The sequence below is a fragment of the Oryctolagus cuniculus genome, chromosome 12 (genome assembly GCF_964237555.1).
Source record: "Oryctolagus cuniculus chromosome 12, mOryCun1.1, whole genome shotgun sequence".
NCBI classification, from domain to species: Eukaryota; Metazoa; Chordata; class Mammalia; order Lagomorpha; family Leporidae; genus Oryctolagus; species Oryctolagus cuniculus.
Window position 1 is genome coordinate 63402643 of NC_091443.1, and position 14628 is coordinate 63417270.

Sequence of the window (14628 nt, forward strand, 5' to 3'; positions counted from 1 at the left end):
CCAGGGCCTCCACACATCCAGGGCCCTGCATGTTCGGGAATGCAGGACTCTGTGAAAATGGGGACAGTGCCCGACACATCCAGTCAATGGGTCACCCTGCCTCCCTCCCAGTGGTGACCATGTCGTCCCAGGCTCGGCACTTCCGGAGCTGCCCGTCTCTAGGCCGGACACAATCCGGGAGCCAGGCTGCCCACAGCCACTCCAGAGGCCCTCCCTCTCCTTCGGGGGCCTGGCCAGCTCCCCCATCTTTATGGCCTTTCTAGTGGGCTCCTGTCCTCTCCACCCCTCAGAACTGCCAGATCTTTCTCTGCCTTCCAGAGGCTGTGGTGAGCCTGGCGGTGGGGGCTCCTTCCTCCCCACCCAGAGAAAGGAGCGCCCTGGGACCCGCACCCAGCCCCCCTGCTCCCTGCCTCTGCAGGCCCCTAGACCTGAGACCTTGATGCTGTCTTGGCTCTTCCTCTGCCTGCTGTGCCCACCCCAGGCCACGCGCAAGCTCTGAGGCCTCTAGAAGGTTCCACTGCTCACCCCTTCCCTGGACTCCCCAGGGCGTGGCATGCCACCTCCCTGCAGTGACTCTCTGGACTTAGCCTGCCAGTGGCCCCACCCTAAGCCCAGCCCAGCAGCCCTCTGCACCAGGCTGGCTAAAGCTCCTGGAACCTCACCAGCCCCTGCTCTAAGACCTTGGGTGAGCCCTTCTGCAGCCTCCCCAGTCTGCCTGGGGCTTTCCTAACGGGTGCCCTCTCGCGGGGAAAGCCCACCAGGGCCCTGCCTCTTCCCGCGTCGCCCTGGCGTGTGTCCACGAGTGCCCTCTCACGTCCCTGTGATCCCTTTGCCCGAGTCCTGCTCCTTCTGGAAAACTCCTCGTGGGCCCAGGCTACGGCTACTGTGTCTGCTGCTGGCAGGTGCCTCCGGCCTGGAGCCGGGGTCTTCACCTCCTTGTTTCAGGAGAAGCACACAGTAGGTGCCAGCTAATGGCACATTGTGGGCAAGCCCTGGCAGGGCAACTCTGGGCTGGGGATCCAGGCAGGGGGTTCTGGGAAACTGCTGTGAGTTCCCCAAGCACCCAGCACAACAAGGGAGAGCCCAGGGCTGCAGTGCCACGCTGGGGCTCCCCTCCCCCGAGCTGTGAGTGCCCAGAGGGTCCCAGCCCAGCCTGCCTCGGCCTCCAGATGCCACCCTGTCGTGCCATGTGTGCTCTCAGGTATGGTGTGGCCCAGACTTTGTCCTGGCAGCTAGCACCTACCCTGGGTTGGTGCCAGCCCCACCTCTGACTCTGAGTCACTGCCCCCCACCCCCCACTGGCCAGAGCCAGGCTGGCTGACCGAGGCCTACGTGCAGACTTGTAGTCACAGGGGTCAGGACAGCAGGATCTTGAGACAGGAGTGGCCCTGCTGGGGTGGAGGGAGGGGTGCATTTGCAGAAGAGGCACACTGGGCTTCAAGCCAGCGTCTGGTGCCTTCTCCCCTGAGTGAGACCTGACAGCTGGGCTCGCTCTGCCACCCAGAGCTGGCAGGAGGCATGGGTGTCCTCCAAGCACTCAGCCCCCAGCCAGGGAGAAGTCCTGGGCTTGGGGATGAGAGTCTGAACCTGGACTTGGTAGGGGTGGGGATGGCGGCCAGGAGCAGCTCCCAGCTGGCTGGGGAGAGATGGCAGCCGGCACCTAGGGCCTTCAGGGTCCAGGCACGGCAGGGAGCAGACAGGGAAGCCTAGCTGGGCAGGGGGCATGAAGGGAGACCCAGAGAGGGTGCTGGGGAGGCCGCAGGGTCTCCCCTACCGGGTCACACACGGTCCCCATCACCCAGAAGTCTTCAGAGCTGTCCACCCCTGACAGCAGGCAGGAGGCAGCCTGGGGCCCTGGAGAGACGCTGTGCAGGGAGCATCTGGAAGGCGGCAGTGAGCTGCCCGAGGTTCACTCTGAGCCACACGTGGTTGCAGGCCTGGATGTCACCTCCTTTTATTTCCGGATGACTGCCCAGGATCAACACCTCACTTTATAAGTGGAACCAGAGAGAGGAGGCGTAGAATCAGTCAAAATGGAGTGAGTGTGCCTAAAAGCCAATTGCATATCTCTTGCTTCTGTACATATTAGCTTTGCTTGCTAACATCTAAGGCTGTACGTTGGGAAACTATATGGGCCCAAATTCCCAGGAACTAGGTTGACCGAAATGTGTCCTCCACTGTTATCTTACAACCATTATCTTGGATCTGCTATTGGGTTTGTTATTGTTAACTGTATCTTACAACCATATTCTGGTTTTCCTTTTTATTGTTCACTGCATACCAGGGGTCCGGTTCAAAATTGTGAGCCCTAGTGGATAGAATACTATAAAAAGCTGCGTAACCCGCTATTGGGGGCCGCACTCTGGTAAGGAGTGTTGGTCCCGATCGGTGGCCGGTCCTGATTGGTTACCTTGCCTCTAATTTGCTTCTCATTTTCAATAAAATTCATGTGTGACTGTCACTAGTTTTTGTAACATTTTGTTTTAGTTTACAAGTGCAACAGAGGGACACAGCCTCCCTCACCTTGTGACAGGTTCAGGGAGAAGGGCAAGGCCACAGCCCTTGCCACGGATAGGCTGCCCCCTCTGTAACTGCACCGGATGCAGGCTCAGCGCCTGCACCTGCATGGGTCTCTGCACGGCTGCTGCTCCCGGGGCCTCTGCCAGGAGCTGGTGTGTGGGCTAGGGATCTGCATGCCTCGCCCTGGCAGGCCTCCTACCCCTTGTCCCCAACTCAACTGGACTCCGGCCCCGCCATCCTGTTCCCAGGGTGGGCTCCAGATCTGTATTCTTACCACAGCAGATAAGGTCCAAATATGGTCGGAGTGGGCCTGGGAGGGTGGAGGGGCAGCCCGGGGAACTCTGGCCTCAAGGAGGAAAGGCGCAGGGAGCTCTTGGCGGCCACCACCCAGGAAGGAGGCCGCGCCCAGCCTCAAGTCTCTCCTGTGCACGCGCGGGGGCTGTGCGTCTCGGGCAGATGGCGCCCCCTCTGGGCCTTGTTTCACTCATCCGTAAAACAAGGCTTTAACAACCGAGTGGTTTGGAGCTCCGTGGGGCGAGGGTTACGAAGACCTGCGAGAGAGGACTGGGGCGGGAGGGGCCGGCCGGGAAACGCCCCCGACCGCCAAGTCCAGGCCTTTGCAACTCTGCTGCCCTCTAGTGGCGGCGCGGGGTGGTGGCGCCGAGGTCCCCGGGTAACACAGCCCCGGAGGCCCTCCTGTGTCCCAGCCGGCTGCCCCTGCGTTTCTCCCCAGTACAAGGGGGAAGCACCCCAAGCTGTGTCAGGGCTGCCTGCGCTCCTGGTGGACAGAGAGGCAGTCACGGCCCAGGGACAAGACAGCCTGTCTCTCTCATGTCTTTCTTCTGCAAGCACTCCCTGGGGCAGGCACTGCCGCAGGCAGGGACACTGCCAGGCCCTGGCCACCCAGAGGCGCTCGGCACTGGGCTCCTGCCCTCAGAGAGCCTCTGTCTGATGTGGGAGCAGACGGGCAAACCACAGCTTCGGGAGAAAGGAGGGGAATGTGGGGGCTGCTCCGAGATGTGACATACTGTGTGAGTAACACTTGGGAAGCACATGGCCAGCAAATGCGGCCCCACCCGGCTGTGGCTTTGTCCTGGGCACGTGAGGCTGCAGCCTACAGAGCCAGGAGGCCCTTCCCTGCAGGATGGCTGTGTAAGTCCCCCCGTGGCTGCTGCTCACTTGGAGCCTGCTGGCTGGGAACAGGGGCTGGGGTGCCTGCAGCCTCCACTGGCACACCCCGTCCCCACCTGGAGTTGCAAAGTGAAAGGGGAGCATCAGGTCTCTCTCCCAGGCTGGGCAGGCGAGGGGCAGGCGAGGGGGAGCCTGGGGCCCCTGAAGCCTGTGGAGGCGGAGCTGGGGCAGGATGCAGAGGGAGCGGGGAGAAGAGCAGGAGTGTGTGTGTGTGTGTGTGTGCGTGCGTGCGCGAGTGTGCGAGAGAGGAGCCCGGTGTGTCACTGTCGCCGGAGGGGAGATGAGTCTGACTCAGTGGGAACATCCGGCAGGAAGGGAAGAGAGCCGAGCTGGCATGTGTGAGGGAGCAGGATGGGGTGTGGGGCCCGGGTGGGGGAGAGGGAGGGGGAGCTGCAGGGGAGCAGAGGCTGGAGCGCTGGCGCCTGGGGCCCGGGGTCAGGGAAACAGCCCTGGTCAATCAGGGATGCAGGGGCTTCGGACACAGGCCTCGGGGCCTTGCCATGCTTGAAACAGAACCAGGTCCCCCCCTCCCCGCACCCCAGGCCTCAGGGCCTCGAGGACCCCTGAGGGAACTGCCAGGCTCAGGGGTGTGAGTGAGGGCTTTCCAAGGGAGCCCGTGGGAGGAAGGCTGCCAGCAGCACTGGGCTGGGGTGGGGACGGAGCTGGAGCCAGGCCTGGCTCACCACCGTGAAGCACTGGACACCAGGAGTGCTGAGAGGACCAGAGGAGTGAGTGACTGACAGTGTTGTCCTGGTGGTTGTCCTGGGTGTGCGGGGGCCTGGGGCTGTCGCTTGACCCATGTCACCTGCACCAGTGCTGATGGGGCAGCCAGTGGGAGAGGGAGGCACCCTGGAGGTACCTGCCAAGCCGGCTCTTCTGCAGGCCTTTTGCTACTCAAGGGAGAGACCCGGCCATGTGGCTGCCCATCGTGTCTGCGGGCAGCCCCAGGCCTGGGGCACACGGCCTCAGGGGAAGGCTGGGTCTTGGCGGCCAGGCCTCCTGGGTGGGCTTGACCACCAGGGGGACGACCCTGTCATCCTGTCTGGGGCGCTGGGGCAGGGCAGGGCCAGCTGCTGCCGGCTCCCTGGTCCTCCCCCTGTGCGAGTGGAAGGGTGGGGGTGGAGGCCGCGGCGTTCCTGGCTGGGAGCCCAGAGGAGTCTTTTGTAATCACAACATGATCTCGTGTGCTGAGCAGTGGAGCCGGCAGGGAGAGGCGGGCAGAGGCCCGGCTCCGGCGGCTCCGGCTTCCCTCCTGCTCTGGCTCCCCCAGGGTCTGCTCTGGAATCCTCTCGGTGCCCCCTGGTGCCATGCACTCGGCTGTGAGTGGCACCTCGCCTTGGGCAGGGGGCTTCCCGGGGCTGGGAGGAGGCTGGGACACCAGGCAGCCATGCTCTGGGGGCAGCTGGGGACAGCTGGGCCTGGGAGGAAGAGGGCTGCGATCAGGCCAGAGGCGGCCCGGGCAGGGGTACTGGCGCCCAAAGCGGAGACCCTGCAGCCAGGCGGGGCGGGGGGACGACCTGGGATCTTGATGCCGAGGCCCCGCTCGCCCAGGGTGGGGCTGCCAACCTCTCCTGCCCTGGCAGCCAGCGGCTCAAGGCCTGGAGAGGCTGAGCCTGTGGGGCGGCTCTTTCTCCAGGCTGGGCACAGGCCCGCAGAGTGGGGGCCCGGGCCTGAGGGCCCAGGACGGAGCCGAGGCCTCTCTTTTTCTGCACTTCTGAGTCTGGGAGCCAAACAGCTCCCCCCTCCTCGACCTCCCCAATGCCCTGGCAGCTTCCCAGTCACGCAGGTTCTGCGGCCAGAGCCATTTATAACTCCCATTCCAGGCTGCTTGGTGCTCTCTGGGGAGCGGGGGAGGGGCAGCCCGCCGCCTGCCCTGGGTGTCAGGCCTCGACCCGGAGGAGGCAGGTGCAGGCAGACAGGCCCAGCATGGCGGGGTGGGGGGGAACAGCCCCCTTTCTTCCTGTGGACCCTGGCGCTGTGGGTGGTGAGAATAAGGTTGGGGGATGAGTGTGCAGGTGGGGGAATGGTGGTGGCTGGGCAGCAGCCGGGAGCCTGGGTCCCCTGCCCTCTGCAGGGGCCGCCCAGGGCCGCGTCGCTGATGAGCAGGCCGGAGGAGAAGGATGCTGAGCTGGACCGGAGGATAGTTGCCCTGCGCAAGAAGAACCAGGCCTTACTGCGCAGGTACCAGGTGAGTGAGCTGTGGCAGGGGCCGGAGGACAGGGGGGCTGCCGGCCTTGTAGCCGCTCCCTGTGGGCTCTGGGCCTGCAGCCAGGGTGAGGGTGGACTCGGTGGCTTTGGAGTCTTGGCAGGGTGTCAGGCACTTGTAACATGGTGCCTCTGCCCCCTGGTGTCCCACCAGTGTCTCCCTGTGTAGGCCTGTCCGCGTCTGTGTCTCTGTGCGTCTGGGGGGCTGTGGCCTGTACTGATCCCAGGCCCTCCCCTAGGAGATCCAGGAAGACCGTCGGCAGGCCGAGCAGGGGGGCATGGCTGTGACCACGCCGGGGCTCCTCCAGCCCGACAGCCTCACTGTCACCATCAGCCAGGTTCCTGGTGTAAGCCTCACCCTGGGAGCCAGGGAGGGTGGAAAGAGGTGCAGGCCCAGATGGTGGGGGACAGCACAACTTACCCCTCTGGAGGCTGCTACCAGCTCCCAGCCTCATGCAGCCCAGGCCACTGTCCCCAGCCGAGGGCCTCAGCCCCACATGTACACCCCACGCACAAGCTGCTCCTAACCCCAAACCTGAGGGGCTTCCAATGTAAGAAGTGGGGGAGAGCTGGGGCTAAGACCAGGAGCAGTGTTTGAGGGACAAGGCCTTATTGTCTGAGTGCTCAGAGCTGACCGCCAGCCACTGTGGCATCTCGGGCCCCCGGCGGCCCTAGGCGCTGGATAACTAATGTCATTGGTATGTGAATGCCTGCGGGAGTCGGCGTCTCTGTGGGCATTCCAGGGAGGGTCAGGCTGGAACCTGGACCCAGGGAAGCCCCCAGAGGACTCCCTACCCGGGTCCTGCCCAGTGCTGCCCACGTGGCCCTCGTTGTGCAGGAGAAGCGGGTGGTCAGCAGGAACTGGGCAAGGAGCCCCCTCAGACCCGATGCCGCCGGCGAGATGCTGGAGGATGAGGACGTGGGGGGCTGCGTGGGCACCTTCTTCTTGGGGGAGCGCGTGGACCTGGCCGTGACCATGGAAAACAGGGCCAAGGTGAGCAGGGTAGGGAGGGGAGTCCAGGTGCTGGTGGACAGCCTCTTCTTTCCTGGCCTGGTCGCACTGCCCATTGGTCACTTTCCCCAGGCCAAACGGATCGTAAGTGAAAAGCCCACCAGAGCAAGGGCCCCCGGGGCAGACGGGTCACCTGGAAAGGGCGGAGGCCAAAGCCCCCCGACACAGTTGGCCGTCGGCTCGAACTCTGTGCAGAAGGTACATCTTCAAGAGTGCACCAGGCGTGAACGTGGAGCTCCCCATCTGCAGAGGGCAGAGAAACCCAGTCAGATGTGTCTGTCCAGCGTGTGTAGGGACACAGCCCCGGGCAGCACCTGCAAGAATTCCCATGGCTCCTTCTCCTCTCTGGCCACTGGGGGTGGGCTGGGCAGGGGGGGACGTGATCCTGCCCCCATCTGATCTATCCCTGCTGGTGGGCGGAGGGTGGAGGTGACTGGCCACGAGCCAGCTGTGACCTCTAGGTGGCAGCAGCCTCTCGCCCTTGCTCTTGCTCCCGGGTCTAGGTGCCCCTCCCAACCTGGGCACAGCCTGGTGGGTAGGCCCTGTTGCCGTCCCCATTTCAAAGATGAGAAAATGATGCACAGACAGGCAAAATTACTTTCCCCAAACACTCAGCTAGCAAGTGGACAGGAAGCGTGCCCGCGGCCAATAGAGCCTGTTGGACATGGCGTAGTCCTAGTTTTTAGATGGGGTGTGGAGAGTTTGAGAGAGGAAGGGTTACAGGGAATCTCTAGGTCCGCTGTTTCTGCTTGTACTCACCACCATGCCCAACGTCTTCTTGCAGGCTGCAGGGGAAGCCCGGGGCCCAGCCCCTCCACGGCCACTCAGGGCGCCCCCAGAGGTGGGCTGGGACTACGCTCAGTGGAAGCAGGAGCGCGAGCAGGTGGACCAGGCCCGCGTGGCCCGGCACAGAGATGCACAGGGTGACTGGCGCCGCCCGTGGGACATGGACAAGGCCAAGCCCACGTGGGTGGCAGGGCGAGGTGGCTTGCCGGCTGACATGCACATGGGGCTGGAGTAGGGCTGGTGGGACCCTCCCCAGGCTGGAGAGGCCCTGCCTGGGCTGCCAGGGCAGGCTCCGGGCTCAGGGCTCTGTGTAGACCCTGAGTCCCCCATTGCTCCTGCTGTCCTCAGTTCTGGGGCTGGAGGAGGCGCGGAGCCTCTGTCCTGCCTGCCACCTGCAACCTCCCTCCCTCCTCTGTCTACACAGGCTACAGGACGGCGGCAAGCCTAGGGAAGAGGGCCCGGTGAGGGCGGACGGCAGACGGGGTAAGCAGGTGCCCCCTCACCCCGCCCCTTCTTGGCTTTCTTCGCCTCATCCTGTCCCCTCCCTCATCCTCTCTCTTCTCGGTCTCTCGCTTTCCCACTTCTTTTCAGAGCACAAAGCCAGCACAGGAGAACACCCTCCTTCCCCACCGCGGGGTCCCTGAGGAGGCTCAGGGGCATGTGCCGGGGTCCTCCCGGGGCGCTGCTCCCTGATAGGCCAGGGTGCTGGCAGGCCCGCCCCTGGCCCGCTGCAGGCACCCCACCCACCACCCGAGGATTCGGGGCTCAGGAAGCTGGAATAGCCAAGCCAGCCCAGGAACCCGGCTCTCCTGACCCCAGGCAGAAAAGCCCACCAGCTTCCCCGTGCTGCAGGAACCAGCGTTCCCGCTTCGCGTCCTTGATACAGCACCTTGTCCCTGTTTCCTTTGTACCCCTTTAGGTCCTAGGAGCCACCGGAAGCTACAGCCCCCGCCATTGTCCCCGGATGGCAAAGGTGTGCTGGGAGAGGAGGAGGAGCCGGCGCTGCCCGCGGGTGGCTCAGTTGGGTGCTGGGGCCCCTTCTCTCCTGGATTTGTGGACCCTCTCTTGCAGGTCGGGGTGGGCAGCCCAGCAGACCCTCAGCGGCACCAGCCACAGGCAGCAAAGCCCGGGGCAAGGAGAGGCTGACCGGCAGGGCCCGAAGGTAACAGGGGACAGAATCAAGGCAGGGCATCTGGGTGTCCTGATTTCCTGCCCCAGCGTGGGCCCAGGTGCCTGCTGTGTCCCTGGGCCCCTGCCTCTGCGCTGCCTGCTGCCTGGCTCAAGTTAATGAGATGCGGGGAGAGGCCATCAGCAGAGGCAGCCGCAGCCCAGGAGCTGGTGCCCAGGGAGGCTGGCGGTAATTACAGCAGCTGCCTTCCCCCCGGGAAGCGAGGTGCGCCTTTCCCAGGCAGCGCAGGCGGGCAGGGACACGTCTGGGGTCCCCACAGAGCGTCAGGTGCCGCAGGCTTGGCCATAAACAGCAGCTGGGGAGCCGGGAGGGGCCGAGCGGGTGGCGTTCAGAGGAGACTGTTGGGCTGGGGGCTCGAGGTCAGGCTGCCCTGGGTCCTGTTCTGAGCCCCTCAGATGTCAGCTGCCCCCTGGGGCCACAGGCTACAGAGGGGTGACTTTCGGGGGCGGGGCTGCCCCGTGCTGTGCTCCACAGGTGGGATACAAAGGAAGACGTGGCTGAGGACCTGGAAAGCCAGGAGGTGGGTCCTCGAGCCTCCACCCTGCGGGCGGGCGGGACGCGAGCCCTGAATGCGCCAGGCAGCTGGGCCGCTCTCTCCTTTCAGGCAGGCCAGAGCACCAGGACGGCTGTCAGTGCAGAGGAACAGGCCGACAAGCAGAGCGGGGCGCAGCCGGGCAGGCTGGGAAGGACTCCAGCAACCAGCCCAGCGCCAGCACCCCCGGAGCGGCCAGAAGAGAAGTCAGGAGCTTCCACAAGCAGCCCCGCCCCCGGCTCACCACAACAGACTGACTTGGTTCCCCTGGACCTCTCCCTAGGAGGGGCCGGCAGCCCTGGGCCTGGGGAGAGCCCATGTGTTCTCAGCCCCGGGCCCGGGGCCCAGGAGAACCCTGCATCCCGGCCAGATGGCTCCCGGCAGCCTCCGGGGTGCAGCGACCCCGAGGCTGAGCTGGAGGGCCGGATGTGCTCTGAGCCGCAGAAAGGAACAGGCCCCCTAGAGCCCAGAGAGGGCAGGTCTGGCAGGGCTGGGGCGCAGCAGGCCCTGGCCCCAAGAGGCAGGCCTCCCAGAGGAAGTGGGCAGAGGGGGAGGAGCACGGGGGGAAGGGGCAGGAGAGGGGGCGCTGGCCCTGCAGGACGGTGCTGAGCAGAGCTCCTGGGAGCTGGGGGCTGCTTTAGGGAGAGGAGGAGGGAAGGACTCAGTGCCCAGTCTTCTGTGTGGCTCGTGCCCGTCCGGCTGAGCAGTGCGGTCAGCTTGCCAGCAGATTGATCCTGTGAGGGCAAGGGGCTGCCTCGGGCCCTGTACCTCGTGGGCCCGTGTGTTTTCCTGTGCAAGCACAAGCATGCTGGCCTCTGGTGTCCCACACCGGTCAACCCTGCCCTGATACCCAGGCCATGAGCCATCTCCACCCTGACAGCCAGGCCTTCCTGGTCCTGTTATGCCCCAAGACCTGGCCTCCCTCGCCAGCAGATGCCCTCAGCTCCCGGCAGCCGCAAGCCCCCTTGGCCACCCAAGCCAGCACCTTTCTCACCCTCCTGTCTCGCGGCCAGGTGATGAGTGGTCCCAGGCTCACAGGATGGCTGAGCTGGCAGAACCTCGGCCGTCACCTGCTTCTTCCAAAGAGGAGGCCGAGGCCTGGAGAAAGGACACAGCTGGCACTGCCCGGGCTGGGAGCAGAGGAGCAGAATCGGGCTTCCCTATGAAAAGGAGGGTCCCCGGAGTGGCTCCCCTGGCATGGGGTGGACTGGGCGGTGGGGAGCACTCACGGCTGGCGCTGAGGCATCACGTGCACCCTGGACAGAGGCCAGGGCCTGCTCCTGCGGCCCAGGGTCATTTCCTGCCCTCTCCTACTTCCTCTTCCCCACCCCCACCCCCACCAGGGCCTTGCAAGGCAAGGGCCCAGAGAAACAGAGAAGCTCAGTAGATAAACAATGACTCCAACTAAGGGCGGCGACATCAGAACTTGTCTTTCCCACTTAGTCTCCGTTCCCGCCCCTCCCCTGAGGCCCACGGAACTATCCAGACTCCGCACAAGCTGTGGCTTCCTCTCAATTCAACAAACATTTCCTGAGCACCCACGACCAGTACCGCAGCCGGTGGGCGACGGTGACTTAGCCAACAGGGGGAGGGAAGGGACCTAGTCAACCAGCAGGTCCAGGCTACACAGCAGGGGCCGCTCTTGGCCTGAGGTGCGTGACAGGGCTGGGGGCAGGAGCACGGTGGGAGCCCAGAGGGAACCAGCCCGCCTCTGCTCCCACGCCCTTGCCTGGAGCTCACCACGTGGTCCCTTCTGCTCCCCTCCTCCCTGGCCCTGCCATGCTGGTTTCTCTGCTGAGGGTCATGGGCCTCTGAGGCCCCCAGGAGGGTCTGGACCCTGGCCACAGTTCGATGGGAGGCCAGTGGGGTCCCAGCTCAGGCGGCTTCGCTGGCTGGCAGCTCCATCCCCCCACCCTTCGATGTGGCCGCATGGGGAGTGGGTACCTCCCAGCAGCTGAGACTGCTGTCCTCACACCGGCATGCCAAGGATGATGCCGGCTCTAATTCAGCCTGGGGAGGGCTGGGAGCCAGCGCTGCTGTAGGCACAGGTAGGCCCACACTGCTGGGCTGGGCCACACTATGCGAGTGGTAACGGCCAAGACTAGGACACAAGGAGGGCTTGGGACAGAGGCAGACTCTAGGCCCTGGCTGGCTGCAGGGCTGGGGGAAGACGCTGCAGAGGGCAGGAATGGGGTGGGGTGAAGAGGGCAGTGTGGGGCTGATCACAGGCATCCTGGAAAAGCCTGGCCAGGCCGGAGACTCCACACTCAAGTTTTCCTCCTGCCTTCCAGTCACAAGGACAAGGCTTTGGAATGTGGCACAGGCCCTGGGGCCCCATGGCGGGCAAAGGACAGGGCTGGGTTAGAGCAAAGGATGGGGTTAGGTTCGGGCAGAGACCTTAAATTCAAGATTCACAGTCTGCTCCCAAACCCCGGAGCTGCAACTCACAGGTGTGTCTGCACACAGGGTAGCCGCCAGGCACGTGTGAGCATGGGAGGGGGACGGAGAAATGGGACAAGGCCCGGGTTCAGCCCTCACACAGGGACCGGGGCAGGAGAGAGTCAGGGAGAAGGGCTATGGGGAAATAGGGCTGGAAGGATGTTAGGAGGAGGGGTGTTGGGGGAGCAACGAAATTGGAGAGTGGAGACCGGTGCGGGCTGCTTTCACAGGAAGACTGTACTGTGGGCAGGTGGCACTGAGCTGTCCTCAAGAGGGCAGTGGCTCTGGTGGCAGCCCTCGGCTACCCAACCTGACTGTGGCTCCAGGATGGAACAGGAGGCAGGTGTCACTAGATACGGCCCCTGCCGACCTCAGGGCCATGTAGAGCTGGTTCTATCTCCTCTTGGCTCCTGTGTTCAAAGGTCAGGCTAGAAGCCTTCTACTTGGTTGGAAAGGAGGAAGGCATCCAGGACAAATCTATTTTCAAATGTGGGAGGGCTTCACATGGCCATCAGGAACCAAGGCACGGGGCTGGAGGGCGGAAGAGGCGGAGGCACCTGTGTCCCAGGCCCACCTCACCTTGGCAGAAGGAGCAGTGGAGCAGGGTTGCAAGAAAGGCACGTGTTGGTGACAGGGTGGAACGGGCACAGGCCAGGATCCCCCGGTCCAGGCAGCTGGGTGGCCGTGCTCGACTTTAACCTCTTAAAGCCTTGGTCCTCTTGTCTGCAAAATGGGGCTGTAATTCCCACCCTGAAGGGCTGTTGAGAAAACAAGGACAAGAGTATGCAAAATGCACCCGGCCCGCAGTAGACACTGTCACTGGTAGCCTGCTGTTCGAAAGGCTCTCGGTGAATACTCGTTGAATAAATGAAGTAGCTATTTGGTGTGACCTCTGTCTGTGTTTTCTGGCTTCTCTTTTATCTCCTCTCTAGCTGGGCCAATGCCGTTTTAGGGAAGGGAGGGCTGCCTGGTACTGTTGAGCCAGCTCTCTGGGCAGCTGGCTACTTTGGGTCCTCCGGGTGGTCTAGTGGTTTCCAGGGAGTGTTCTTTGTCCTGTCACTGGCTCCATCCACCCGCGCCCCCCTGCATGCTGCCTCTCCCACTCCTCCTGCTCCTCTTCCTCCTGCGTCCATCAGTAGCCATCTCACACCAGTTTTTGCTGTTTCATTTTCCCCAGAAACCAGCCCCCTTGCGAGCTTGCGCCAAGCCTCCAGGGCTAAGTTCTGCCACTCAAAGCCGCAGCAGGTCCCCACGTTCTTATGGTCAAGGGGAGGCCTTGGGGGCCCTTGGAAGCTACCTGTCAAGGCCCCTGTCTGGATGGCCTGGTCACCAGTCAGTTGCAGCTCTGGCCCTGGCCTCAGAGCGAGCAAGAACAGGACAAGATGGCACTGGCGCCCCCCAAGAGCAAAGAAAGTGGCCAAAACTCCCATGCGCTCCTGTCTTCTAAATTGGGGGTGGGGTTGTCCAGGGAGTCGGAGAGGCTGGAGGCACCATTCCACTTCAGTCTCATCCTTTATCTGCGCGCAGACCTCACAGGCACCTCTTCCTGAGCAAGGGCAGTCAGCGCTCCGAGCAAGGGCCGTGCGGGTGACCACAGCCCCCCTGGACGGGGAGACCCCAGGCTGGGAACGGGAGCCAGAGGAGCAGCAGGCTGGAACCTGCTGGCTCTCACCCAGGCTGCTGGGCCTACGTCACGGTCACCGCCTCTCATTAAGAATCCACTTGCCGCCGGGGAAGTGAGACAGCGCAGGCCTGGCACCAGAAAGAACAAACGTGGCACCCACCGCTCCTTTTAAGGACTGGCTGCAGAAGCCGCAGGCCCCCGGGCGGGAGGTGAGGCCCACACAGCAGTACCTCTGCTGGGCGGGCGGGAGGCGGGGACCCTGGCCAGCCTGCCTCCTCCTTAACGAGCTCTCCAGGGTCCCTTCTCCTCAACTGTCACAACTAACGGACGGTGGAGGCTTTTTCCTTTTTCCTACAAACTCTGGGGACACAGCTTTTCCTCCCCCAGCAGGGCAGCTGGCTTCAAGCGAGAGGAAAAGGGTCGCAAGTCACGTTGATAACCATCTGTCAAAACAGAAACATCCCAAGCTTAGGCTCCAGAATCCCAGGGCCAGGCTGGGCAGCTGGGGTGCCAGGTTCTGTTTCCTGAGGCTCACTCACACAGCAAGGGGGCCACAGCCTGGACAAACTCCCAGGCGATGCCAACGCTGCTGGTCAGGGCCCACAGCTTCCTACTGCCGTCATGCATCAGGTTTTCCCAGAGGGGCAGACGTTCCCTCGAGACGGCATTACTCGGTGTGTACACACTGTGCTTTTATTCCCAGGGTCTCAGGGCCCTTTCACACCTATTACCTCATGAATTCCCACTTGGTTGGCAGAAGAGAGAGAGGTCAAGGATTTTCCACTAATGCCGTTGCTCAGTTCCCAGGGTTCCTATCTTCCAGTTCAGGGGTCCCTCCCCAGCCACATCCAGGCAGCAGATGATGGCGCAGTGCTTGAGTCTCTGCACCCCCATGGGCGACCCACATAGATGTCCTTGCTCCCAGCTTTGGCTTGACCCTGCCCTGGCTGTTGTGGGCATTTGGGGAGTGAACCAGCAGATGGAAGATCTATTTTTTTTCCCTGTCTCTGCCACTGTGCCTTCAAGTAGATGAAGACATTTTCTAAACGAGAGGTTATTATATAAATCTCACAATATATCCAAACCTACTGAGTATTATTTCAGTTTTATCTTTTTGAGGAAATCTTTTC

The 14628-nt window shown here is 63.2% G+C and overlaps 1 protein-coding gene across 9 annotated transcripts; it reads left to right on the top strand.

Moving 5' to 3' along the window:
• The first annotated feature begins 4131 nt into the window (after window positions 1–4131).
• Window positions 4132–12763, top strand: LOC100349173 (coiled-coil domain-containing protein 9B). 9 transcript variants are annotated; one of them, XM_070053981.1, is made up of 11 exons: window positions 4132–4439; window positions 5786–5899; window positions 6156–6263; window positions 6755–6910; window positions 7001–7126; window positions 7713–7894; window positions 8139–8197; window positions 8634–8687; window positions 8786–8876; window positions 9378–9423; window positions 9508–12763. In XM_070053981.1, the coding sequence occupies exons 2-11, from the start codon at window positions 5810–5812 to the stop codon at window positions 10042–10044; spliced, it is 1449 nt and encodes a 482-aa protein (XP_069910082.1). In that variant the 5' UTR covers window positions 4132–4439; window positions 5786–5809; the 3' UTR covers window positions 10045–12763. The 9 variants fall into 9 exon arrangements, 8 of the variants coding, with proteins under 8 accessions (XP_069910082.1, XP_051678494.2, XP_051678500.2 ...); XM_051822534.2 differs by lacking the exon at window positions 4132–4439 and adding an exon at window positions 4485–5030 and having other exon boundaries at window positions 5786–5892; XM_017348149.3 differs by lacking the exon at window positions 4132–4439 and adding an exon at window positions 4488–5030.
• Window positions 12764–14628: the final 1865 nt, after the last annotated feature.

Excerpts from the sequence above, each read along its gene's own strand:
- LOC100349173 (XM_051822531.2), top strand. The coding sequence starts at position 4,625 with ATGTGGCTGCCCATCGTGTCTGCGGGCAGCCCCAGGCCTGGGGCACAC. Across the intron at positions 5,900-6,155 it reads CCTTACTGCGCAGGTACCAG|GAGATCCAGGAAGACCGTCG; the intron begins GTGAGTGAGCTG and ends GCCCTCCCCTAG. Across the intron at positions 8,198-8,633 it reads GAGGGCGGACGGCAGACGGG|GTCCTAGGAGCCACCGGAAG; the intron begins GTAAGCAGGTGC and ends GTACCCCTTTAG.